Source organism: Dendrobium catenatum, unplaced genomic scaffold (assembly GCF_001605985.2).
Source record: "Dendrobium catenatum unplaced genomic scaffold, ASM160598v2 fragScaff_scaffold_847, whole genome shotgun sequence".
In the NCBI taxonomy this organism is placed as follows: domain Eukaryota; kingdom Viridiplantae; phylum Streptophyta; class Magnoliopsida; order Asparagales; family Orchidaceae; genus Dendrobium; species Dendrobium catenatum.
In genome coordinates this window covers 4,195,533-4,220,614 of record NW_021319309.1, presented here as the reverse complement: position 1 = coordinate 4,220,614, position 25,082 = coordinate 4,195,533, and the positions used below count along the sequence as shown (strand labels likewise).

The 25,082-nt window shown below is 36.1% G+C and overlaps 1 protein-coding gene across 2 annotated transcripts in view; it reads left to right on the top strand.

Annotated features, from left to right (window-relative positions):
• The window catches only part of LOC110111720 (zinc finger CCCH domain-containing protein ZFN-like), a 38,723-nt gene extending 14,037 nt beyond the window's left edge, over nucleotides 1–24,686 (top strand). For both annotated transcript variants that reach the window (XM_020843714.2, XM_020843713.2), the window contains 5 exons: nucleotides 14,501–14,620; nucleotides 14,727–15,020; nucleotides 20,820–21,146; nucleotides 23,048–23,357; nucleotides 24,214–24,686. In XM_020843714.2, coding sequence (XP_020699373.1) covers nucleotides 14,501–14,620; nucleotides 14,727–15,020; nucleotides 20,820–21,146; nucleotides 23,048–23,341 — 1,035 coding nt within the window. In that variant the 3' untranslated portion in view covers nucleotides 23,342–23,357; nucleotides 24,214–24,686. The remainder of the gene's footprint in view (nucleotides 1–14,500; nucleotides 14,621–14,726; nucleotides 15,021–20,819; nucleotides 21,147–23,047; nucleotides 23,358–24,213) is intronic.
• Nucleotides 24,687–25,082: the final 396 nt, after the last annotated feature.

Sequence of the window (25,082 nt, the reverse complement as noted above, 5' to 3'; positions counted from 1 at the left end):
AAAATTCCAATACAAAGTTTAGGGTCTCTATATATAGGCCTCCACAAAGAAGAAAACTCAACAACAAATATGCCCTCCGGGCTACAACTCACTAAACTCCCTCACAAAGGTCAAACTAAAATAAATAATGATAACAATACTAATACAATAACATAAAATAACTTATAAATAGATGCTCTTGATCGTGGCCGTCAATCTGCGATGTCTCCTGTGATAGACATGCTGGAATCTTCTACTGATGTCCTCATCACCTATTTTGTAAGGCTTCTAGCATTCTTATTATCAATGTAAACTTAAATAGTATTTAACTTATGTCACCTTTTAACATAATCTTTTTTTCTTTAATAATTATTTCCTCACTCTATTAACAAATCTCCTTGCTAATATGTGATTTGTTTCTATACTTTCTTAAGACTTCTGCTACTAATTCTTAATGGAACTAGGTATCTCATTCTATAATCGCTTTGACTCAACTACAGGATATACGTTGAAAGATTAACTATTTCTAACAATTCAAGTTCCAATATCTTATCCTAGGACAATCATTTCTTTTGATTTGTATTTTCTTCTTCTAAGATAAATATTTATTACTTATTTATGCTGTGCGGTTAAATTCTTTGTTGAAACACTTTGCAATCTTCTTTTTTTTTTTTTTCGAAGTAAATGTTGGAATTGAAATTGTTTCAAACCTTGGCTCAACATAGATCTAAATCATATTCATTAGGGCTTAACCAAGATTGTGTCAATGATTGGATTGTCAAGATTAGTCTGGTTAGACATTCAAATTAGACCTTGGTGAAAATCAAATAAATCAAAACTAGGTTGGGTAAGGCTTAATTGAAACTGTTGTCATTGATTCTATATTTAAGAGGGGAGTTGAGAGAAATTTTAGTCAAATGGACTAAGTTCTAATTAAAAGGATAATTAGAACTGCCTATGAGACTTTAGGTTGCCTTTAATTACCCAATATAATCTCTTTAACCATCCTGAAAATAGCCACTTTGAATACTTAATTAATCAAGCCAAATCCTTGTAAGCTTTTACCATGCTCTTAACATACTAAAAGGTGTATGATTGAGCAAGATCATTAGGTTAACACAACTATCATGCTAATTCATATTAATTCATTAGGTTAACACTACTATCATGCTAATTCATAGTAATTCATTCCCTCAATAGAAGCCTTTCCCTGTATAGCTCCTATAAAGCAACCACAACCTCTAACTCATAGCTATGCTCCTTACAATTTCTATTGTGGCCCATGTCATTGCAACTATTAGTGTCCTGAATCCGCCGTTGAAGACTAGGCTAGTTACCATCTTTGATGAGGCTATATTGATGAACCATAATGCAACCAGTGATCGCTATCCTATCCTTTACAATATTTGAAGCACAACCAACTTCTATCTTCAACAAAACACACTAGCAATCCAAATTGAGTAGAGATGGAGATGGCCAGAATTCTATTAGTGAAGTTTTTAAGCAAAGCCAAGCCCCTGGTTTTCCTAGCATGTGCTTGAAATTCTTTCCTTTTTATAAATAGTAACCCCCCTCTCTCTCTCTCTCTCTCTCTCTCTCTCTCTCTCTTAGTGACCTAAAATTAGGCTAACAAGGTGAGGATTGGTGGGGTTTTATAAGGATTTGTGCAAAGGCAACCCGAGCTTTGTGGCAAGGACTTTTTTATAACCCTGTATCATTAAACTTTGGACCAAGATCATAGAAATTATCGACTTGTTGTAGAGACCCCTCAGCCTAATTCTCCCTAAACGATATATAAAATCATAAACAAAACTAAATGGACTTTGAACCTTTATTCTTTTGTAGTCAACACTCACTGATTTTCATGGAGGTTCTAATGAGGCTAGGTGGTGAACTTTGGCATTATCAGACTACTTATGTGACCTGTAGAGGGATTGAAGAAAGTGTAGAAAGAAATTTCATGCTTACTTTTTTGCTTTGTGATTTTCATGGCTTCAAAAGGTATCCATAATATGTGTTTTTGCATGGACATATCTGTAGACTCGAGCAACCCATCATTGTTGTATCTCATTTGAAAGCTAAATGGGGCTTACTATTCTAGCCCATGGTTTTCTCTTGTTTGGAGGTTGAACATAGTAAGGGCCTTAATAGAGGCATGGATGATTGATAGGTAATAACACCAAATAATGGAAAACAGTGCATAGAGAAATTCTGCAGTAATGCGGCAGTTTTTACCAAATCTGTAGGAAAATCAGGGAGAAAAGCACTTGAAATTCAATAGTAGAAGAAAAGGAGCAACCCGATACAATGAATCTTCAATTCGTGAGGAAGATTCAACTCTCCAAATCTCTAGTCAAATCCTAGACCCCAAAACCAACACCAAGATCTCAATTTTAAATTTCAAATTTCAAGATAATCCTAATCCTAGCAAGAAGAGGCTAATTAAAGCAAAAGGACAATTACTTAATCCCTAAACAGCCCCTAATTTGAATTTTTCCTCCAAACAAACTTAATTAGTGTGTGGGCCCATTCCAAGGAGGGTCCGGTCTAACATTACCTCACTCCCAAAGACTCACATTGTTCTCAATGTGAAATAAGCGTAATTGATGCTTCATCTTCTCATACGGTTCCCAAGTGACGTCAAAGTCGGGAAGGCCCGTCCATGAAATTAGCACTTCTTTGCCCTCCCCTCCCCCTCTTCCCACGGACCTGATCTCACCACATTTAGCTCCAATGGTTATAAGACCACTTCCAGCTCCTCAATCAGTGTCGCTAGTAACTGTGCTAATTGTATGCTCCCCGAGAGCTTTTCTCAGCTGAGACACATGGGATACTGGGTATGTGGTGGCAGTCGGATGTAAATTCAACCGGTACGCCATTGCTCCATTCCTTTCAACTATCTCGTAGGGCCTGAAATACCTGGGGGTCAATTTCTCGTCCTCCTATGTGCCACTGTCTTCTGTCTATAAGGTCGCAGTTTTAAGAACACCCTCTCCCCTACTTCGAAATGTATGTCTCTCCTATATGCATATGCTTGATTCATTATATTATTTTGCCCTCAATAGTTCCTCTTCAACTCCTCTAGCAACTTATCGCTTTCTTTCAAGTACTACTCCACTAATGAGACTGGTGCGCTTCCTTGCACAAAATACACCAAGTGTGGGAGGTCCCTTCCATACAGCACTTTAAAAGGGGTCATATGAGAAGCTGAGTGGTACTAGGTATTGTACCAATATTCGGCCCATGCTAAACCACTTAGCCCACATCAATGGTGTTCATAAGTAAAACATCTCAAGTCTCCAAGCTTCTATTGACTACCTCCTTTTGCCCATCCATCTGAGGGTGATAAGCATTGCTTCTCTTAAGAATTGTGCTCTGCAACCTGAATAACTCCCTCCAAAATCGACTGAGAAACACCTTATCTCGATCAAAAACTATCGACTCTGGAACCCTGTGCAATCTAACCACCTCCTTGATGAATGCTGCAACCATTGTAACTGCGGTGTAGGGGTGTTCTAAGGGAATGAAATGCATATATTTACTCAGCCTGTCAACTGCTACTATAATGACTTTGAATCCTTTAGATCGTGGTGGGCTATCTATGAAATCCATGGACACTTCCTCTCATACCCTGCTTGGAAGTGCTAAGGGTTGTAGTAACCTTGTGAAGCCATAGCCATACTCACATCCTTCTTTTTGACCAATAAGTATGGACTAGAGAAAGGACTTGGTCTGATGATCCTCGCCTCTAACGTCTTTATGATCAACTTTTCATTCTCATTCTTCTTAATTTGAGGGTAACGATATGGTCGTATGCTAATCGGCGACACCCCTCCTTTAAATTGATTGCATGATCCTGCTCTCTTATTGGTGGTAAGCCTTGAGGCAGATGGAAAATCTCATTGAAATGTTGTATGAGTGGTAGACTGGTAGTACTGCAAGAGGAATGTCTCCCTCTTCCCCTAATCTGACCCCTTCCAAGCATTGCAGCTCCACCAAAAGGCCTCCTCTCACTTTCTGTATGGTCATGATCATGGATTTGAGAGATATCCTAGCCCTGGACAACCCTGCATCACCCTGGATCACCATCCTCTCACCACCAGCTCCATCGTCAGTGCTCCCCAATTGACCTTGGTATCTCCCAAGATCCGCGGCCACTTCATCCCCTGGATGACATCAGTGCTCCCCAACTCCAATGAGAGAAAATCCTCCCTCACATGAATTCCTTGAATCGTCAACACTACTTCCCTATTCACTCCTCTACCCATATCCACATTCCCAGTTTCCATCATCACTCTATATCCTCCAGTGTCTACTAATTTCACTCTCAATAAATCTATGATCTGATTAGAGATAAAATTACGGGTAGCCCCACTATCGATCAGCACCACTATCTCTCTATCAGCATCTCTCCCTTCACTTTCATGATGTGATTTGGGATGAATCCCACCACTAAGTTCAGAGAGACCTCCGCCATGTCTAGATGCAACTTCTCCTCTTCCTCTTCCCCAGACCCCACTCTCACCTCCCTCCTCAGCTTCCTCGTCATCATAGATGATGAGAACATGAGAAGTTCGGCCCTTACACATATGCCCCGGCGTGTACTCATCACATTTGAAGCACAACCCCCTTGCTTGCTTCTCCTGCAACTCCTTCTCAGTGAGCTTCTTGAAATTCCCCCAAATCCCCCTCCAATCTTCTCCTTTGGGGTTTCATGCAGACCTCCCGGTGTGGGTCCTTTAGGAGCTAAAAATGTGGTGGTCATCCGGTACGATCCCCCTGAGCTGCTACCTCTAGCCCTCCTGTCCAGATGCTTTTGGTCCTCGGCCAACTCTGCCAGCTCCATGACATCTCCCAAATCACTAGGTCTCATCACTCTGACAGCTGCTCTGATCTCTAGTTTAAGCCCTTTCATAAAGTTCTCTTCTAGCATTGTCTCAGAAAGCCAATCTAGCCCGCTATCTAGATACTCAAACCTGTCACATAACTCTGCCACGGTCCCCTCCTGCGTTAGAACGAAGAACTACTCATAGAAGACTCCTCCTTTACTGGTTCTGAAACGTTCTAGTAAACAGTCCTTGAACTCTTGCCAACTCCTAATTGGTCGCCTCATGTCCCTCCACTGATACCAAGCCAATGCCTTCCCTTTCAGACATAGCCCCGCCGCTGTCAATTGCTCCTCGGTCAACCCGTTGACTGCAAAATATCTCTCTACTTTGTAGATCCACCCATGTGCGTCTTCGCCCTCAAAGATGGGTAGCTTCCTTACTCTCCGGTCACCTCCATTTCCCCTGAATCCTTCATAGCCACCCATTCCTCACAAAGGAGGGTTCTCCCCAAGTGCCATGCTCTACCCTTCGCTGCTCAAACCCAAAGCCTTCAAAATCCGCTCTCCTCCTTTCAAAATCAGCACCCTGGCGTTCATATTCCTCATCTCTCCTTGCAAACTTCGTTCGTACCCGCTACTTATCTCCTCCCTAGAGAGCGGCTCTAGCAAAGGCATTTCGTCTCCTCAATCCAAAATCTCCACTTCTAGATTTTCCCTCCCCCTAAACTGGTTCGGGTTTCCACCTCTCCCATGGCCGCCGGTGGTTTCATTTGCTTCCGATGTCGCCGGATTGAGTTTGTCTTCAAGTAGATTCTTCAGCATTTCCTCCACGACGGCAAACCTTCCATCCATCTTTTCATCGACGGATGCAAACTGATTCTGAAAATAAGAAGTTTTCTCTTCAAAATTTGATTTTAGTTTACCTAATTCTCCTTCCAAAATTTTCACTTTCCTTTCGGCCATTGATTCCCCTTAAATCTACGTGCTTTGATACCAATTTGATAGATAACAACACCAAATAATGGGAATCAATACAGCAGTTTTTACCAAATCTGTAGGAAAATCAGGGAGAAAAACACTTGAAATTCAATAGTAGAAGAAAAGAAACAATCTGATATAATGAATCTTCAATTCGAGAGGAAGATTCAACTCTCCAAATCTCTAACCGAAGCCTAGAGTCCAAAACCAACACCAAGATCTCAAATTTAGATTTCAAAATTCAAGTAAACCTAACCCTAGCAAGGAGAGACTAATTAAAGCAAAAAGACGATTACTTAATCCCTAAACAGCCCCTAATTTGAATTTTTCCTCCAACCCAAACTTAATTAGTGTGTGGGCCCCATTCCTTAGCCGTTCCCCTCTCTCTCTCCCTAGTTCCACCCCCTTTGGCTTGCTTCCTGTAGGTGAGAACCGGTTCAGGATGGACCGGATCAGCTGGCCCCTCATGATTGGCCTAACAATGATCTAAATTGCCAGAATGCTTTCAGGTCACTCATCCAAAACAATATGATGTCAATTTTGCCTATAGGGTCTACGCTCAAAATTATTGGGTGTCAATCCAGTTAATCAAATAGAATAGACAAGGACCTGAATCTCGCCTGGTTGATTCCCAATTTATGTAATGGTCTTGGTAGAGTCAACATATTGATAAACATGCTAAGGCATACTTCAAGGCTTTATCTTAAAATTACATGATGCCAATTTAATTGATCATGCAGAATATTTAAGAATTTAGGTTTTATTTTGTTGACTCTTAGATGATTTGAAAGTTCTAGTCTTATCATCTTGATATTGTTGCTAGGGCGTAAGTTAAAAATTGTACAACACTCAGCTATTTTATCAGAAAAATAGTGCAGAATAATCAAGGATTTAGTTGTGACTTTATTGGCCCCTAGTTGATATGAAGGTCCTAGACAAGTCATCATCTCAATTTTCAAGCTAAGGTATTTAGATGATGCCCACCTAATTTATTAGACATAATGGTCAAGGACCTAAGTGTGGTTTTATTAACTTCCAATGTTTTATCAACAAGGACATAAATGCCTTTGATCGAAATGCATGCTAAGGTACTAATGTGCCCTAAAATGATAAATGCATAACACCAAAATATGCGTTAAAGCTCTAATGTAATATGAGGGAACCAAGTTATATCTTAATCTGAAATATGAAAAATAAATCATATTGCATACCGAAATGTGTGATAAGATCCCAATGCTCCTCAAGGGGTGTAAACATTCTCTCTATGGAATGTTATTATAAGTAATTGACACCAAGCCACATTGGCCTCTTACTACCACATACATAACACAAAACCTAAAATAGTTATGACCATGGCATCATTTCCCTAGGTTGAACAAAAAAAAAAATCCCTAGGTTGAATAAAAAAAATTCCCTAGGCTGAATTATGGTTCACTTTGATAAAGTTGAACCAATCATGTCATGTCTTTGAGTCATCATTGATTGTGCCTAATACCTTTAAAACATGATTGGCTAAGCTTCATGCTTCTTAGGCCATTTAGTCTAACTGATAAGTTAAGCCCATCACCAATGAAATGTACCAGGGTTTCACCTCGTGGTTATGCTTGTGGGTTATTGTCACTTGTGATCAGAGGGGCGACCTTAGATGAGGTAACTCGTGGTTCCTAGCTGATAAAGAGGCCCATCAATCATAAACAAGGCTTGTCAAATCCAACTTAGAGTCAAGTTTGCCCTCTTACTCTAATCAAATTGTCATTTCAAGATCCCTGACCAATTTTAATAACTTCATCATTTAAAACGTGAATTAAGGCCTTGTAGCTGAGGCTCGCTGAATCTTTGGGTTGAGATCCATAAGGTGTTATTTGGGATGATGGAACCAAGATCTTTATAAGGTTTTCCATGCCCATAACCATTTTTCCCAAACATGTAGCGCATGTAGAGAAAATATATGAAAAATGAGTTTTAAGTCCTTAATGGAGAGTGCTCTCCCGAATATATTGGTAATTAAATATGGGGGCTTGCCTCAAGATTAAATTTCAATTGTAAATGTAAGCATGCACATCATAGTGAAATCTAATTATATAATTTTCCTTTTGAAAGTAGTATTATATCTAGTTCTTACAAATATTGGAGTCTTTCCATAAGAGCTTACATATTTCTAATGATTTTATTAGAGAAGATTTATTTCTCCATCTTTGGAGGTCATAATGCTCCTGTTCTATACACACCATCCCCCAACAACATAGATTTCTTGTGATGTTATTGGAGAAGGCTCCTCTCTTTGTCTCAAGAGCAACACTAAGGCTTGACTTAGGAATTCGTGTTATACAATAACATAGACTCCATCCATTCCATGAAGGGATGAGCACTGTATCTTTATAAGGAAGCTCTGGTACAATAGTTGACTCCAGAAACTATCATCCCCATATAAAATGACTTTTGAGATGCTAAGATGGGCCAAGAGGAACAAACCAATAGCTTTTTTAAATTAATTTTTATAGGAGGCAGCCAAAAGGCCACCACAGAAGTCATAGGTGTCTTCATCCCATATATATAAGGTTCTCATGTTGTCTAGGAGAGAAGATTGAGAAAGAAGCTTGGTAAGGCAATAAATATCCAAGTAGGCCATTCTCATAAAAATAGAGGGCAATATAAAGGTGAAAATTTAGAGTGGCTCCTTAGAAATGATGCTTCAGGATGGGATTTATGCTTCAAATTCTTTGAGTTTCATGAAAAGGCATCAGATAATGAACACTGAAATATATGTTATACAAGCATCAAAGATTTGCTATCTGAAGGTCTTGGCAATAAACTCACAGGTTGAAGCTGTAGATGCTGATACTTGCATTGTGAGCATTTTTCTGTGAATTTGGATATTATAACTCCTAGAGATTCTTCATCTGAATAGCTCAACAACAAAGTTTGAGATCAAGATCTTAGATATCTTGATTTATATAGTTAGCACTAGAGTTTGACATTCAGGAGTAACCCCTAGAGTACCTAACATAAATGATTTTGGTAGAAGCCAAGTCTGACTTCACCTTATATTTATTTCCATGGGAATAATCATTGAAGTGGACAATTCCAAGGATATGAAAAGGGACCATCTTTTGGTAGAAGGTCTCAGCATGATCAAACCATTCTTAGCATCATTCACTGGTAGTGGTGTAGCAAATACAAGCTCAGCCAAAAGCCATATATTGACAACATACCACTAAATGGAGAAATTCTTATATAATTACCCTCGAGACATTATGCAATTAACCTAATCTATTCAGTCAAAATCATGGAAGCCAACCAAGAGGTCTTTATCTAGGAAGAAGTCATCGTAAATCCAAGATAACATAGAATCCTATAATGAATATATCTTTCCCTCTTGTTGGATGTTCAATCTTAAGGATCTTGATAGACCTCTAGCTTGTCCAACATTGGATAAAAACAACAACAACAACAACATCAAGCCTTTATCCCACTACGTGGGGTCGGCTACATGAATCCTCTAGCTTGTCCAACATTGGATAAAGAAGAATAATACTTTAAGGAGACTTGCTTAACATTTTTTTTTTTACAAGGATCTGTTCTCAAAGATTGACGACAAGCTTTAAGAAGTTCTTTTTGCTCTTAGAAGGAGGACCTCTAAAGGGAGATTGTTAGTTTGGGTGGAATCAGCTTGTGTCGATTAATCTGATTGTACTGTTATGTCGAAGCTCAATTCAATTTATCATGTTCGTTGGGGGGGTGGGGGGTCCTCCCCTTAGTTGCACCCAAAAATTTTTTTTTCATACAACGTCCTGGCGTTGTGCACCCGAGCGCTTCGACCCTATGCAATCAAGTGCTCTAGCACTACAAAGCTTGCTGGAAGAAACGACAGAGAGCAGAGCATCGTAGTGCTCTAGACTCGATGTTGCAGCGCTGTGTAGTGTTGCAGCATTGTGGGTTTGAGCACCACAACATCGTTAGATAGATCGGGATCAATGGTTTGAGCGCCGTAGTGCTCCAATATGGTGCCGCAACGCTGCGAGGCATACTGGACAATTTTCTTTCTTGTTTTTCTGAAGGTTGGCATCCCTTGGTGTTATTTACTTAACTTTCTCTTGTGTTTTGTGTTTGAGAATGGTGTAAGAGTGAAGAGAAGCAATGAGAGAATGAGAGAGAAGAGAGATATGTTCTTATTTTTCCCAACTTTCATAGTGGACTTATTGGTATGGTGTGACTCCATGATTTTTTTCCCAATTTTGGATTTTTTTCACGTTAAATCCTGGTGTCCTTTTATTTCCGCCGCTTTTCTATTTTTCTTGTTTATTTCATCGCGGTGTTTAGTATTTACTTCCATCCCCAACAGAGGCCTTGCTGCTCCTATGGGAGACATGTTGTATGGTGTCCAAAGGGCATACTTTATTGATTTGGAGTGTCTCTTTGAATCATATTGGTTAATGACATTGCTTTCAATTATCAGTTGAAACCAAGTCTTGCATCGTGCCAAGAAAGCTATGTATAGGTAATGTGTAGAGCACTTGGACAAGCAAAGCTTGCTTCTTCCATGCCAAAAATGGCATGTATGGATGTTTTTAAGGGGCTCATGCATAAAGGAAGCACACAGAAAAGCAAGAATAAACTTCTTATTGCATCAAGATAGACATATCTAAGGATTATATAAAATAACAAGGTTGTTTTTTTTTTATATCTTGTGTTCCATTGATGACAGTCTTGCTTATGCGGACATCCGATAGTGGACGTTAGATTTCTCCATTTTTATCTTAGTTTATTAATTGTATTTTTGATTTAATTATGCATTTTCTATTTTTATCCTTAAGGGTCTAATCTTATGTAAGCTCTAGGGGCATGATCGTCTTATTTTATTTTCTTTTATTTCTGAGGCCTATGTATTAGGCCCTTACTAGTGTAATAGTATGATGGAGTTTTAATAAAATTTTGTTATGCACTTTTGTTCTTTGGCAAGAACTTTGGTGAGGATCCTTATGGGAGGAAATCGTAGATTCCACCAGCCGCAGGATGGGTCCGGGCTCGTGGCTTGAAGTCCCTTAGCGAAGTGCAACGTATCACCCGTCAACCGCAAGAAGCGTCTGGGCTCACAGTTTTTCTTTGTTTTTTGTTTCTTCTTATTTTTCCAAATCGCCGCCTCTATCTTCTCTCCAATCTGCCAGCTTCATCCCCTCCTCCACACAAACCCGCTGATCTCTTCCCCTACTCCACCCAAAATCCTAACCGATCCCCTCCACCTTAAACCGTCGGCTCCCACCAAGCATAGCCGCCGGCCTTGCCACCTAATCTTCCCCTTCCCCACACCCTAATTTTACTACTTTCCTAAAATAGTGTTACTTATTTGGGAAGATTTTGAATTCAAAGTCAAATTATTTTGAATTTCAAATTCTTTCCCTAAATAACTCACTCCATCTTAGGAAACCACTTCAATCTATTCCAATCTGAAATAAATTCAGCTTTAATTCAATTCCCCACATTCAATGAACCTAGACACCCTCCCTCTCCCCCCAATTCAAATCTTCCCCATTAATTCCTAGGCTCATTAATGATCCTCAAATCAATCAATCAATGCCCAATTAATTCCTTCCCTTAAGGCTGAGATTATTTTCAGACTTTTGAATTTGTTTTCCTCCCTATTCAAGTTAAAAATTTACTGGAATTAAATTCCTTTTTCCCCTCCTCTATTGCCGACCTCTTCCCCATCTTCTTTCTCTTAAACTAGTTGATCAAGCCCTTATTTCATACCTCCCAACACCAATTCCTGCAGGTTTTCACTTTGCGAGCCTGCTGTCCTGCATGCAAAAACCAATCCTTTGATGTCCCGAAGGAGATTAAGTGTTGTCCTGAATCTCTCGTGGCTTCTCCTTGCTATTCAGGATTCCTGTAGGCAGATTTCTCTCTGTTGTCCTCAAATTTCAACAGGAATACTCGCTGTCCTGCTTACTAGACGGCTTTTCCCTTGCTGGCCAGAAAATTCCAGCGATGATCCTTGCTGTCTAGTCCTTCGGAAAGGCGACACTTGCTCACCAAAAGTTCCGGTACATCAAATTTTCTTGTTCGTTCTACATCACTTGCAAAGTGGAGAGAATATTTTTTGAGAAAGAGAGGGAGTGAGAGAGAATTTTGATTGAGAGGGGGGAGGGGGGCTCAAAAGAGGCGTACTAGCCGAGTTGGTCAGAGGGAGACACTTGAGGTAGTGAAGGCTTTATATAAGCTATTTATTTCTGAATCCACATCTATAGATAAGATTGGTTGGCATATTATCATCTCCCAATTGAGTTCAAAGTGTTTCACGAGTGAGTGATGAATTCTTTTTGTGTTCGTTGGTGAGCCTCTGGAGTTCATGCAAGTTTGTTTTGGTTGATTTTCTATGCCTTTATGCGACTTGTGGTGTAATTTTAGTTATTTTAATTGTCTCAATTTTGCTCTTTTAGTTCGTTATTTTCATTTATGTAGAGTTATTTTAATCCCAAAATATTTTTTCTTTAACTTTTTTAGGTATATTTTGGATAAATTTTAGCATATCGTCCATGTCACTCCCATGAAGGGCCTTCCCACTATGCCAAATGAAGCGTTGTAAGGATAGTTTATGGTACATCATAGTCAAAATTAAGTCCTTCATCACATCAAGAAGATGCACGCAGGTGGCTCTCAGAAAACCTAAATGAGCAATGCATGATCCAAGCCTCTAAGAGAGGTGCATATGGATATTTTTAAGCATATTTCTGCCTAAAGAAAGCTCATATAAAAGAAAAAATAAATACCCCACCGTATTAAGAAAGACGCACGTGAGAATTACGAGAATGATGGGGTGGCTCCTTTATACTTTTTGTGCCATTGATAGTGCGATCACGAGAAGGAGAGATTTGAGAGGGAGAGAGAATATTAACTATATGAGGGTGGTGTGTGGTGCCATAATGGTGCCTACAATAGGTGTTTGGAAAAGGGTCTCCTTACACCAAATTTTTAGAGAAACATGGGGCATTTTTTCACCCCATTATTCTATTTTATTGTTAATAAAATAATATTAGTTTTTATTTTTATGTCTTTATTTGCTATTATTATTACTTTTGTCTTACCTTATTTATTTATTATTATTATTATTAATTTCTTCTTTTCATATATAGATATATATTATCATTAATATTCTTTCTTTGTTTTTCAAGAATATTTATGTGTGCATGAATTCCCTATGAATTCTCTCCTCTTTATGCGGCTCTTATTCCCATGTGTCGAACTGGAGCAATATGAGAGGGTGTTTTTTAACCATTTCGATATTCCAGAAACATCGTGACTATTATTTGTCAAAATGGGCGATGAATTTAGGACGGTATGAATTGATTTTTATTTAAGTTATCTATTTTTTGCCGTAGTCATCGTATTCTATTCGTTTACTTGTTAATCACATATGGATGTCAACATCTTCTCTTATTTCAAAACATGTATTCACTATTACAAGATCATAATCTTATACAAAATAAAGCATCATGTCTCCCATTGCATTTCTTTTTTATACCACACCAAAATTAATCCTTTTATTGTCAATCCTAATAGAATGTATATGTCAATTTAATTCAATCCCTATAAATAATCTTTATTTTTTTGTTGTCTGTTATAGTTGTTCATCCATTTTTTTCAGAATTGGATTTTTAAATTTTCTTCTTATCAAATTTAGGTGCATAAGCACTAATCATTTTATAAATCCTCATAGATAATTATCTTAATAGAAATCATGATATCACTAACCATATTCACCTGAACAATTCTTCGTTCACTTTCTATCCACTATTATCCTCACTACAATTTCTATTGACCTTTTCAACATATAATAACCTTCCTAATTTCGTTAGATTTTCTCTTTACCATTTGATTTCATGTAAACATGCTATTTTAATTCCATTAATTCTTGACTTCTCATTTATATTGCCTAAATTTCATGTGATAGATCTAATCTTAATTTTAAACTTAGTCAATATTTTCTTACTTTTCATCACAGTCAGGTGAAGTTGTAATGCATCATTGCAGGTAATTTTCTGGGCAATTCTAGTCCATTTTTCATTATAATCAGGTTATGTTGTGTTTCTTATGAATAATGTCCTATAATGCAGATGGTGGATCTTTCTTTCTCCTGCTCCTTCATTAGTTATGAATATTCACTAGCTTCTTATCTTGATTGATTATATTATTTTTGAACATTCTCTGGAGAGGTGGTTGTCTTAGTGAAATCTCTTTTAATTCAGTGATTTGATGTCTTCATATAAACATGTATATGTCGTGCCATGTAAGCTACTTATTTATTGTTAAGTGCAATTCAAAGAAATTAATTATAATTGGAAGTGGGGTTAGGGTTTATAACTGCTGCTTCCCTTCAACCGGAGCATACCATTTATGCAGATGCTGAGATCGTGGACGAGTAACGTTGAGAGACTTGATCAATATTGTTTGGATAATATATATTGTTATATGTTTAAATATTCTTGATTAATCTTTCTGCAACATCTATGAAGGCAACTATGATTTTTTCCCCACTTGAAAATAGATAACTTTGGGCAGATTTCCTCATAACGGTTGTCTTTGGAACGCAGCATATAATTTCTGTTTTGTTTTCACTGGCTCCACTTAATTCCCTTTCACAGTTCCTGTTGGTGCTAATCCTGATCTTCTGTAACTCTAATCTTAGATAAACTTGTTTCCTGTTTTATTCTTTCTCAGTACTATCTAAAGACTGGAACATGCAAATTTGGACCTACATGCAAGTTTCATCACCCGAAGGATAAGGCCGGAATCACAGGAAGAGTTCAAGTGAATGTCCTAGGCTATCCCCTTCGCCCTGTATGTGATTCCTGTTCATAATATGTTCTTATGCTCCTGTGTAAGTGCATTTAATTCATTGTTCTTAATCTAATTGTTCATTCATCTTTTCCTATTTTGTATCTAGAATGAGAAGGAATGTGCATATTATATAAGGACTGGGCAGTGCAAGTTTGGCAACACCTGTAAATTTCACCATCCTCAACCATCTAATGCAATGCTTTCATTGCGAGGTTCTCCTGTTTATCCTTCTGTACAGTCACCAACAACTCCTGGTCAACAGTCCTTGACTGGGGCACTGACAAATTGGCCTCTTTCTAAAGCTTCCTTTATAAGCCCTCGTTGGCAAGGATCTTCAAGCTACGCCCAACTCATTCTTCCTCAAGGATTGGTTCAAGTCCCAAGCTGGAGTTCTTTTCCTGTAAGCTTTCTTGGCCTTTTGCTTCTGAATTTACTGTTTTTTTTTTCGATATTCATGTTTGTATGCCATTTATGCATTTGTTATATCTCTTCCTGTCAAGGTGGCATTCTTTTTTCTAAATTTGATTTGTCAGAGATAATTTTCCCTTATTTAGTTAGGTGTTTTGTCTGGAAAGTTTGGTGTGTTGAACAGTGAAATCACACTTAATTTTCTGAGAATATGTTATGTTAAAACTAAGCATCCAAATGAAATTAATTTTTCTCATTTTGATGCGCTGTATCTTCTGTTTTTATTTTCTTAAGCAGCTGACATTTGTTTTGAGTTTTTTTTTTCTTTCTCAAGTATTTCTCCTAAGATGCTAGGTTCATTTTCTATGACAAAGTCATTAAAATTTTATTTGAACAATCTATTTCTTTATGGCAATCGTGCAGCCATATATGATAGGCTAAATTACTAGAAAATTGATTCTTCTAATAGTCTTTACTCACATCAATCACATGTAGAATGAGCCATGACTAGATTTTGTATTAGTACTGATTTGGCTACAATAATTTGTTTCTTAATCTTTCAGGCACTTAGATTGGCTTTTTCACATTAACAGATCCAACATTATCGGTATCACTTGAATGCTTCAATTTTTAACTGTACTGTTTGAATCTACAATCCTTTTCTGAGAACCTTGATTTATCGAAGAATATGAAGAATAATATACCTTTTTTTTTTTGGCTTTTGCATATGGTGACTTAGGACCCCAACAACAAAGGAGATATTTGATGATGTAATTGACGTCTAAATTAATTTTTCAACTTATCTTCAATACTAAGATGGATCATTAAATGGTATATCTTTATCATATATGGTTTGGTTGTTCATAGTGGTATCAGATTGTTTGCACCTTAAAACTCAATTTCTTCAAAAATCTTAGTGGCATATTTAACTTGAGATGGAGAAACCCCTTTCTTGTGGTAAGCAAATTCAATCTCAAAAAAATATTTAGGTCACCCTAGATCTTTGGTAGTAAAACAACTCCATAAGTTCTTTACTTTAGATAAGCCTTCTGTATTACTCCCAATGATTAATATGTCATCTATGTAAATGTCTAGCTCAACTGAGCCTATAGTTGAATGTTTGACTAAGATTGAATGATCAAATGAGCTACTTTGAAGGCCAGTTTTTGCAAAAAAATTTTATATCTAACTAGAAATTTATTGATTTTTTAATTTATCTAAGTAAGCCAGTGAACTTTGCTCGAGGCCATTTTTGATTGAGTCTATAAATGGCCTTTGTTAGTAGGTATATATATTTCTATTCTTGAGATCACCATAAATGAAATGTTACTAACATATGTTTGCAGCATGAACCGACCTTAATTGAGTGATTAGAATTGTAACAGAGTTGAGTCTAGCGAACATATAGAGTATCAAAGTAATCCGTCCCGTAGAATTGAGTAAAATTTTTGGGAACTAGTTAAGCTTTGTATCAATCAATGAGACCAACAGGATGAGATGAAAACCTATTGACAAATTATTAGTTTAATCCTAAAGGTAGGGGAAAGTAATTCCTTTCTTTGTTGATTATGAGGTGCATCTCTAGCTTGTTTTCATGGAGGATGGTGTAATGTTTCTAGATTTGTCCTAGGAATAGAGACAATAAACAAAGATAGCAAAATGATGAGAAGATGAGGATAAATGATTATTGGTTATGAATGAGTGAATAAGATGAAGTAATTAGTCATTTACCTTGTTGCAACACAATAGAAAGGTGCATATTTGAAGGCTTGGTCTTAGAGCGATCCTTAGTAAAAATATATGGGATGATAGGAGGTGTTGTACATGGTCTTTGAGGCCTTCTAGAGTACAATTGTAGGGAGCGAAGCAATTGTAAGAAGAGGGATATATGGTGCTGATTTTAAAGTGATTATAGGAAAATAGTTGGTATTCTCATGAGAAGTGAAATCAACTGAAGTGTATAAGCATTTAGTAAGTGGTTCATAACATTTATAACTTGTTTGAGTTCAGGAGTACCCAAGGAATATAAAACGAGTGACATGGGGAGAGTTTATCGTGTGAGTGAAAAACATTAATAAAGCAAAAGCAACCAAACTCCCATAGAGTAAGAGAAAGTTAGGTAGAGTGGGTGAGAGAATGCTCATTGGTAATAGCTTATTAATACTTGTAGCGGGTATATAATTAATAAGATATTGAGCAATTAGAATTAAATCTCCTAAAAAATAGTGGTGGCATTCATGTGAAATATTAGTTCCCTAGCGACATTAGCATGATGATGTTGGCATTTTGTGGCTCTATTTTGCTGGGAGTTATATGAATATGTGGTTTGATGAAGAATGTCATTTTAAAATAAAATTTATGAAATTGGGTTTTCAGGTTTTCTAAAGCATTATGAACATGCAAGCTTTCAGTGAAGTAAAACAGAAATATCTTTATAAAACCTGTTAAAGACTTATGGCCAACATTTTAATAAATATGCCATGGTAATTTGAGAATGATCATCACTAAAAGTAACAAAATAGCAAACCCATCACTATGTGACTTAGAACTGGACTAGAGCCTTAAATATCATAATGAACCAACTCAAAATGAAAAATAAAATTATTTGTAATGGATGACTAGAGTGACACATGATATTTACTAATTCACAAGCATAAAATTCAAATTTGGAAGAAGAACAGATGACATTCCTAAAGTCAAGCTGGCGGACCACCAAAATTATAGTACCACTGATAAGGATTAGTTGTGGAAGCAAGGTAGAAGAAATGTTAGGCGCTAAGTAGTAGATTTCTCCAGATTCAATATCTTGGTTAATCTTCTTTTTTGAGTTGAGAGTTTTAAAGACACAATGAGTAAGATAACAGGTTACTTAACAATTATGGGTTTTAATTAGACAATGTATAGATGGTAAAGTTACTAGAAACTTTGGAATATATAACACATCTTAGAGAGTAAGGTTTTTGGAAGGGTGAACAATGCCCTTTTCCAGAAATAGGGATGGGGAACCATTAACAATGATGACATATGGTAAAATAGATGTGCATTTAAACAAATAATTTTTTATTTCTTGTCATTTGGGAAGATGCTACAATAACATGCCTTTATCCCACTAAATGGGGTCGGCTACATGAATCAATTTTCTCCATTTTGTTCTATTAAAAGTCAACTTCTCATTTAAATATAATAAAAAAGGTCAGTTTTAATACTTTTTAACCAAGTCTTTTTTAAGTCTACCTCTACCTTGACATAGGTCGGCTCTAATACATTTACTCTTCTAACCGGGTCATTGGAAAGCTAATATTTTATATGACCAAATTATCTAAGGCAACTCTCTCTAATCTTATTTGCCACTAGAGTTATTCCAACCTTTTCACATATATACTCGTTTCATATTCTATCTCTAAGTATAAAGCAACTCATCCACTTGAGCATTCTCATCTTTGCAACACTTAATTTTATGATTCTCTTTTACTAGTTAGCATTCTACGTCATAAAGCATTGTAGATCTTACCACTATCTAATAAAAATTACCACTATCTAATAAAAATTTCTCTCAAGTTTGAGTTGCGCTTTTCAACTTCAACCATCCAAACCATCACTCTGAACTCATGATTGTTTGACAAATTTTACGCTGGTTTTTAACTACTTAACTCAACCTCCACTTTTCTCATCCACAGCTTGGGACTTAGCAACGAAAGACTGAAGACACTCCTGAATCTAAAACCCATGATTTTTCGGTCAAGGCTTTAACTATATATTTGAAGGATGAGATAGTCTAAGATACTAACAGGCCTTCGTATGTTGAAGCAGTTCGCCATATTCATAATAAGGGATAATAAATGAGTTAGAACCAGATTAAGGCAATAACAAGGAGTTATTTGTAGATGAATGTTTGAGCAATCAATTTTCGACAGCATCATTCATGAGGATGATTTGTGCAGTTGAAACAGCCACGATTTCATATTCCTCAAACATGCCAACCTTACGAACTTGCAATAAGGGTAGAGTGGTCATGGGTTGAATGATAAGGATTTGATGGTTTGGCAACATGAAAACCCTAAGATGGAGCGGTAGTATAGTTTGGTATGATAAAGTCGGCCATCAGTTGAGATTATATACAATGAAGAGATGAATGAAGTCTAGACTGGAACTTTGCAACAAAAAAATCTTCATTCAATTTTTTGACAGAAAATATGACCAGCGATGAAGGGATGATACTGGAGGAATTTATCTCATTTTTCTCTCAAGGTATTATAGTACTCTTAAATTGGCAGGTTGTTTTGTTGGAGGGAAAAAGTATCAAAATTGAGAGTGTAGATCCTAAAGTTATTGCTATTTTGAAATTACGTAGATCTAAAAAAGTCCAGCATCTTATTAGCAGTGCCTTGAAAGAAATTGATGGTTTAAAACTATTAATGAGTCGATCAAGAATAACTTTATCATAAGCTTATCATTTTGAAAGTTAAAGGGTCTCATTTTTACAAGAGTATCAAGATTATGGATAGGGGTGTCAATAATTAATCTGACACGATCACCCAACCCAAACCCAACTCAAAACAATTAGGTTTGGGTTGACTCAATTATTAGTCAGGTTGGGTTCTGGTCTAAACTCTTGACCCAAAAGTCCAAAATTGACTCAAAATTTATTTGATAATCATTTGAGTTCTAGTAAAACAAGCCGAGTTCGAGTTAAATTGGTCATATTCGGATTAAAAAAGTCATGTTGTTCTGAAAAAGTTTAGGATCTACTTAATAAATGGGTCAAGTTCTGGTAAAAAATTTTGACTCATGATAAATAAGTCGGGGTTGGGTCAGACGGGTCAAGCATCTTTGGGTTTGGTCAACTTTAGGTTAAACTTGTACCCTACCTACTAATCCAAATTGACACCCCTAATTATAGAGTTTGTCATGTGATCCTGAGATAATGAAAAGCCCTCGACCACTTAAGATAGTTTGCTCAATTAAACTTGATGGTTGTACCAGTGTGGAGTAAGGTCTCGTATCAACAGGGGAGTTGTACAAGGAATCTAATAGGATTTAATTCATGCCTGAAAATATTAAGTATGAAGTAGGGGAAACAAACAGGCACATTTGGGAACATAATGAGCTAGATTAGCTAGGTGATGCAGTAAGAGCTGGGAATGTTATTGAAATCAGATGGGGGCTTGCGGGGACCTCGAGATGGGCTTATGTTGGAATGGTTGTCAACTCAGCATGTGGGCAAGTAGGAAAGTGCAACAGGAGCATGAACAAGACCACATTGATCACAAACAAGCAGATTTAGGAAGGCTCATTTGGATCATGATGATCTCCTTCCATATTTGGGAGGCGTACCTGTTAAATCTCAGCCGTTCCTTACCTCTTGATCTTATGGCAGCATGGGGATCCGTGGGAGGCTCACATGGATCACGCTGATCTCCTTCCATATTTGGGTGACTGATTTAGGAAGGATTATATTAGGGCAATTATGTATGATTATGTTGTTATTTATTTTTTTATTAAGATATCTTGTATAGATCAATAAATAGGGATAGTTTTGTATAATAAAATTAAAACTTTTTCCCTCTCCAATTCTCTGAATTTAACACTTAATAATCTCAAGTTTGATTGGGTTATTTGAGATTTCTGTTTTTTAAGTTTATGAATTTATTACTACCTAAGTGCTTCCTATAAAATGTATCAAATTTAATATTTTAATTATCCTCTGCAGATTTTATCATCTTACTGGTGTTTTTATTTCTTTTTCTAGTGATGATACGACTATCATTCTGATTTAGATCATTTCCTGCAGGGACAATATGGATCTGCTTCATCTCCTGAGAACCAGCAACAAAATTCTGGGAACGCTCAATTCTATGGAACGTCACACCAAAGTGAAACAAGCACAGGTTCTTCAGCATCATTTTCTTCTTTTCGATTTGGTTCAGTTCCTTTGGGGCAGTATGCATTGCAGAGGGATGGCATATTTCCTGAGAGACCCGGCGAACCTGAATGCCAGTTCTATATGAAAACTGGGGACTGTAAATTTGGCGCAGTTTGCAGGTTTCATCATCCTAGAGAAAGACTAATTCCTGCTCCAAATTGTGTGCTGAGCCCATTGGGTCTTCCCTTACGCCCGGTAAGCTAGTTAGTCAGTTTTAAGGAAAGTTATCAAAAGAAATAATTGCCCCAAAATAAAGTGGTGGAATTTGAAATGAGATAATTTAATATTTCAAGGTAGGTTAATAAGATTCAAATTATAATTATTTAGTTGATTCAAACATGATTTGGGATAAGATGACTAATTTCATTATAAAGATTGTTATGTAAGTATTAGGCGAGTCTTGAAATATATTGTAAACTGATTGATACTTAGTGGTGGAGTGATGAGTCTCAAATATTCGTAAATAGGGGTAAAAAGAAGTATCATAGAGGCATATGATGATTCTAGGAAAGTATTTCAATACGTAAAAATGTTATAACTTTTGATGATTTAGATAATTAACTTGGTACTAGGAAAAAGAAACAAAGATACATAAAATAGCTAAGGCGAGAGATACAAGATATAAAGATTTTGATCAACTTAGATATATTAGAAGCAAAGATGATAAGATTTTAGTTAATTATGAAAATATTAAAGAAAAATGAAAATTATATTTTGAGAATTTTTTCCTTAAAGATTTTAAAGCTTAGATAATCATATTATGAGATGGAAGTTTAGAACTGTAAGGATTCGGAAATAGAGTATGGGGTGATGAAGAAAATTAAATAAGTTGTGGCTAAGATTAGATTAATATGAAAGTTATTAGCTTAAGTTTGTATTTGTTGGTTTGAAATTGGTTGGAACAGAACTTTTAAACCTTATGAACACTTTGTTTCAGACAATTTATTTGATAATATTGTCGTTTTGTATTTGGAATGACAAGAATTTAAAATGTTTTATTTCTACTATATTTTAATTATTTATTATTATATCATATTATATATTTTCTAAATTTTTCTCTTAATTAAAATAATTGAAAATTTAATGCCTCACTTTGCTATGGCGAACACTTAAGCTCAGCTTAACATTTATCAGTCAATATTATTAGAAAATAAAGTGATACCAGAGGTGTGATAAACTTAGAGTACCTTTGATTTATTATACAAAAGAATGATAATATAGATGAGGACATAACTTTTAAGTTAAGGCCACATTGTTAAAACGGAGAAGTAGATCAAGATTCATATGCAATAATAGGATATAATAGGACTTAAGGTTAACTTTATAAAATTTCAATTTGGCTTATATTAGTGTATGAATTTGAGTGTTGGGCAGTAAAAAAGATGTGTATAACTAAGTTGAGCATAGAGGAAATGAGAATGCTAAGATGAATGTGCGATAAAACTGAGAACGATAAATTAAGGAGTTCTTATATGGTTCGAGTGATGTCTATTGAAGATTAAGGAATTGAAAATTTACTTGGGAGATTTGGACATTTACGATGATGGAAAATGCACTATTAGACCAGTATAAAAAAATAATGTCGAATAGTTAGAAAGGAAAAATGACAGATCTGAAGGTAAAATGGATAGAAGTTCAAAGTGTTCTCTATCAAATAGGTTTATAATACTGTAAGAAACACTCAGCTACAACGAAAAAAAAAATGAGGATTCATAAAAGCAACTCTAAATAGTTGGGATCAGGTTAACAATGACGATGATTATAATCATTTCCACGAGTATTCCTGCAATTTTTTCATTTAGGTTTCTTAAAACTAAATAGATAATTTTATGATGTAATATGCAACTCATGAACATTTTTATGCCAAATATTTAGGCTTCTTTGATAGACTTGAATATTATTTTCCTCATTCATTTTTGTTTTTATGAGGAAAGTTTTTATTGAAGACTTGAAATTGTTTCATCTGGTTTCTTAATTGTACATTTAATGACAAATTCTCAACAAATGACTTGAAAAGATCATACGTTATAAATTGTCAGTAACCCTTGAGAGTTCTCAGATTCTGCAACTAAGATTTATCTACTTCTATCATGCAGGGTGAACCTTTATGTATTTTTTATTCTCGGTATGGTATCTGCAAATTTGGCCCAAATTGCAAATTTGATCACCCCGTTGCTGCTCCAATGGGCATCTTTGCTTATGGTCTTTCAACATCATCATCACCTAATGTTCCTGTTGTTCGTCGACTTTTGGGATCATCATCGGCACTTCCTGCATTAACCTTTTCGTCAGATGGTCCTCTTGAAGCTGGCCCTGGTAAATCGAGGCGCCTTTCATTGTCTGATTCACAGCAAATAGATTCCGGTGATGAGGATGTTGAATCAGAATGATAACAACGCATGCCAGGTTTCCTCATTTTCTTGTCTCCATGAGTTATAACATAACACCTGTGTAAATTTAGTCATTGGTGTATATTTTTCTTTGATAAGTTGATATTGTTCATCAAAACTGTTTTTTTTTTCCCCACAAACTTCTGATTCTGAACTTATATCAAGTTGTATTCTGTGATGGTTTCTTGAAAATATATAATAGGAGAAATTTTCTGTTGAAGACTGCCCTCTCTAACAATGGATCTTTCAAACATAAAGTTGACTTGCTAACTCTTTCACTGCAACAATACCCTCTCTAATCCTTAGTGAACCTAATGAAACTATTCTTCCTATCTTATTTTCATCCAAGTAGTAGATCTAGTAGGAAGCACTGATATTTCCAAATATCTTGGTGTCCATGTCGAAACATGCCACATCTTAGACGCGCCCTGTTGTGTCCGATATGCTTAAAATTGTGTCAAAAGCATTTCAAGATAAAATTAGGTTCACGATTGAGCGCCGAACACAATCCGGACACGCACATGAGAAATAGCCTCCCGGTGAGATATCAATATAAGGCTTCGTTTGGGACGATGTTTTTTTGTTGCTTCTTAAAGTAACTTTTGAGCATAAAAATTAAAAATTTTATACTAAGAACTGTTTTAAGAAGCAGTAAGAAAGCCGTTCCAAACGAAATCTAAGTATAAAATATATGATAGTCGTTGCATTGTTATATGTGATAGAGCATTTCCTCTATTACTAATAGTGTTTATTTTTGTGAGTATATATGTTTGATATTATAGGCGCATTAAATCGAAAATAGTGTAATTTACATATTGTATATCAATAATTTATAAAATATAACATTAACATATCAGTCTTATTTTTTACAGTTATGCTACGCCGATCGACTCTTTCAATGTATCCACATCATATCAAATCAATGATGATATGAACATCATGATTTTTCCAAATTGGTTTCTGTTGTTCCCAAAACATTTTTGTTTTGTTCATCTTCCTCAGTTTAATGTATTTATGATCAGAGTTCAGAAAACAATTGCAGCTGCATAATGGATGGCTTCTACCTCTGAAATTCAGCTGGTTTAATGAAATCTTCAGGAATGTTCTGTGGGAGGCTGTCTACCTTAAATCAAAAGAAATCCCTGCCTGACAATTTTCTGTTCAATGAATAAGATCATTGAAGGTTGATCTCTGTTCTTCTTCAGTCTTTTGCTGTAATGTGATTAAATTTTTTTTCTTGCTTTGCTTGACATTTTACATTGTGTTTCTAAGAGTTTTAATGTGAAAATATTGTGAATAATTGTTACTTATCTAATTATAATATGTGCATTTAGTTATGTATTTCCTGATTGTTTTACAGTTTATACTTATTGTTCAATGCTTTTCTACTTGTAGCAGCTGGTAGCTGACTAGGGGTGTCAATATTTGACACGACCTGAAAATTCGGCCTAAAAGTTTCGGGCTCGGGTCAACACCGGGTAGAGTTTGGGTTAGGGATTTCTGCTCGTTTTTAAAATCGGTTCGGGTTCGGGTTGACCCGGAAATTCGAATCAACCTGGTTTGACCCTTTTTTTTATTTAGGAGGGTTTTAAAATATTATTATGAAATAAGTAAATGCTATTTCCAAAAAATAATAAATTATGCTGCCCAAATTGAATTAAGCTTGATTTATTTTAAATTGGTTGAAGTAAATCTTACATTAATTTGATTTAGGTTTAAATAAATTGAATTAATAAAAAAA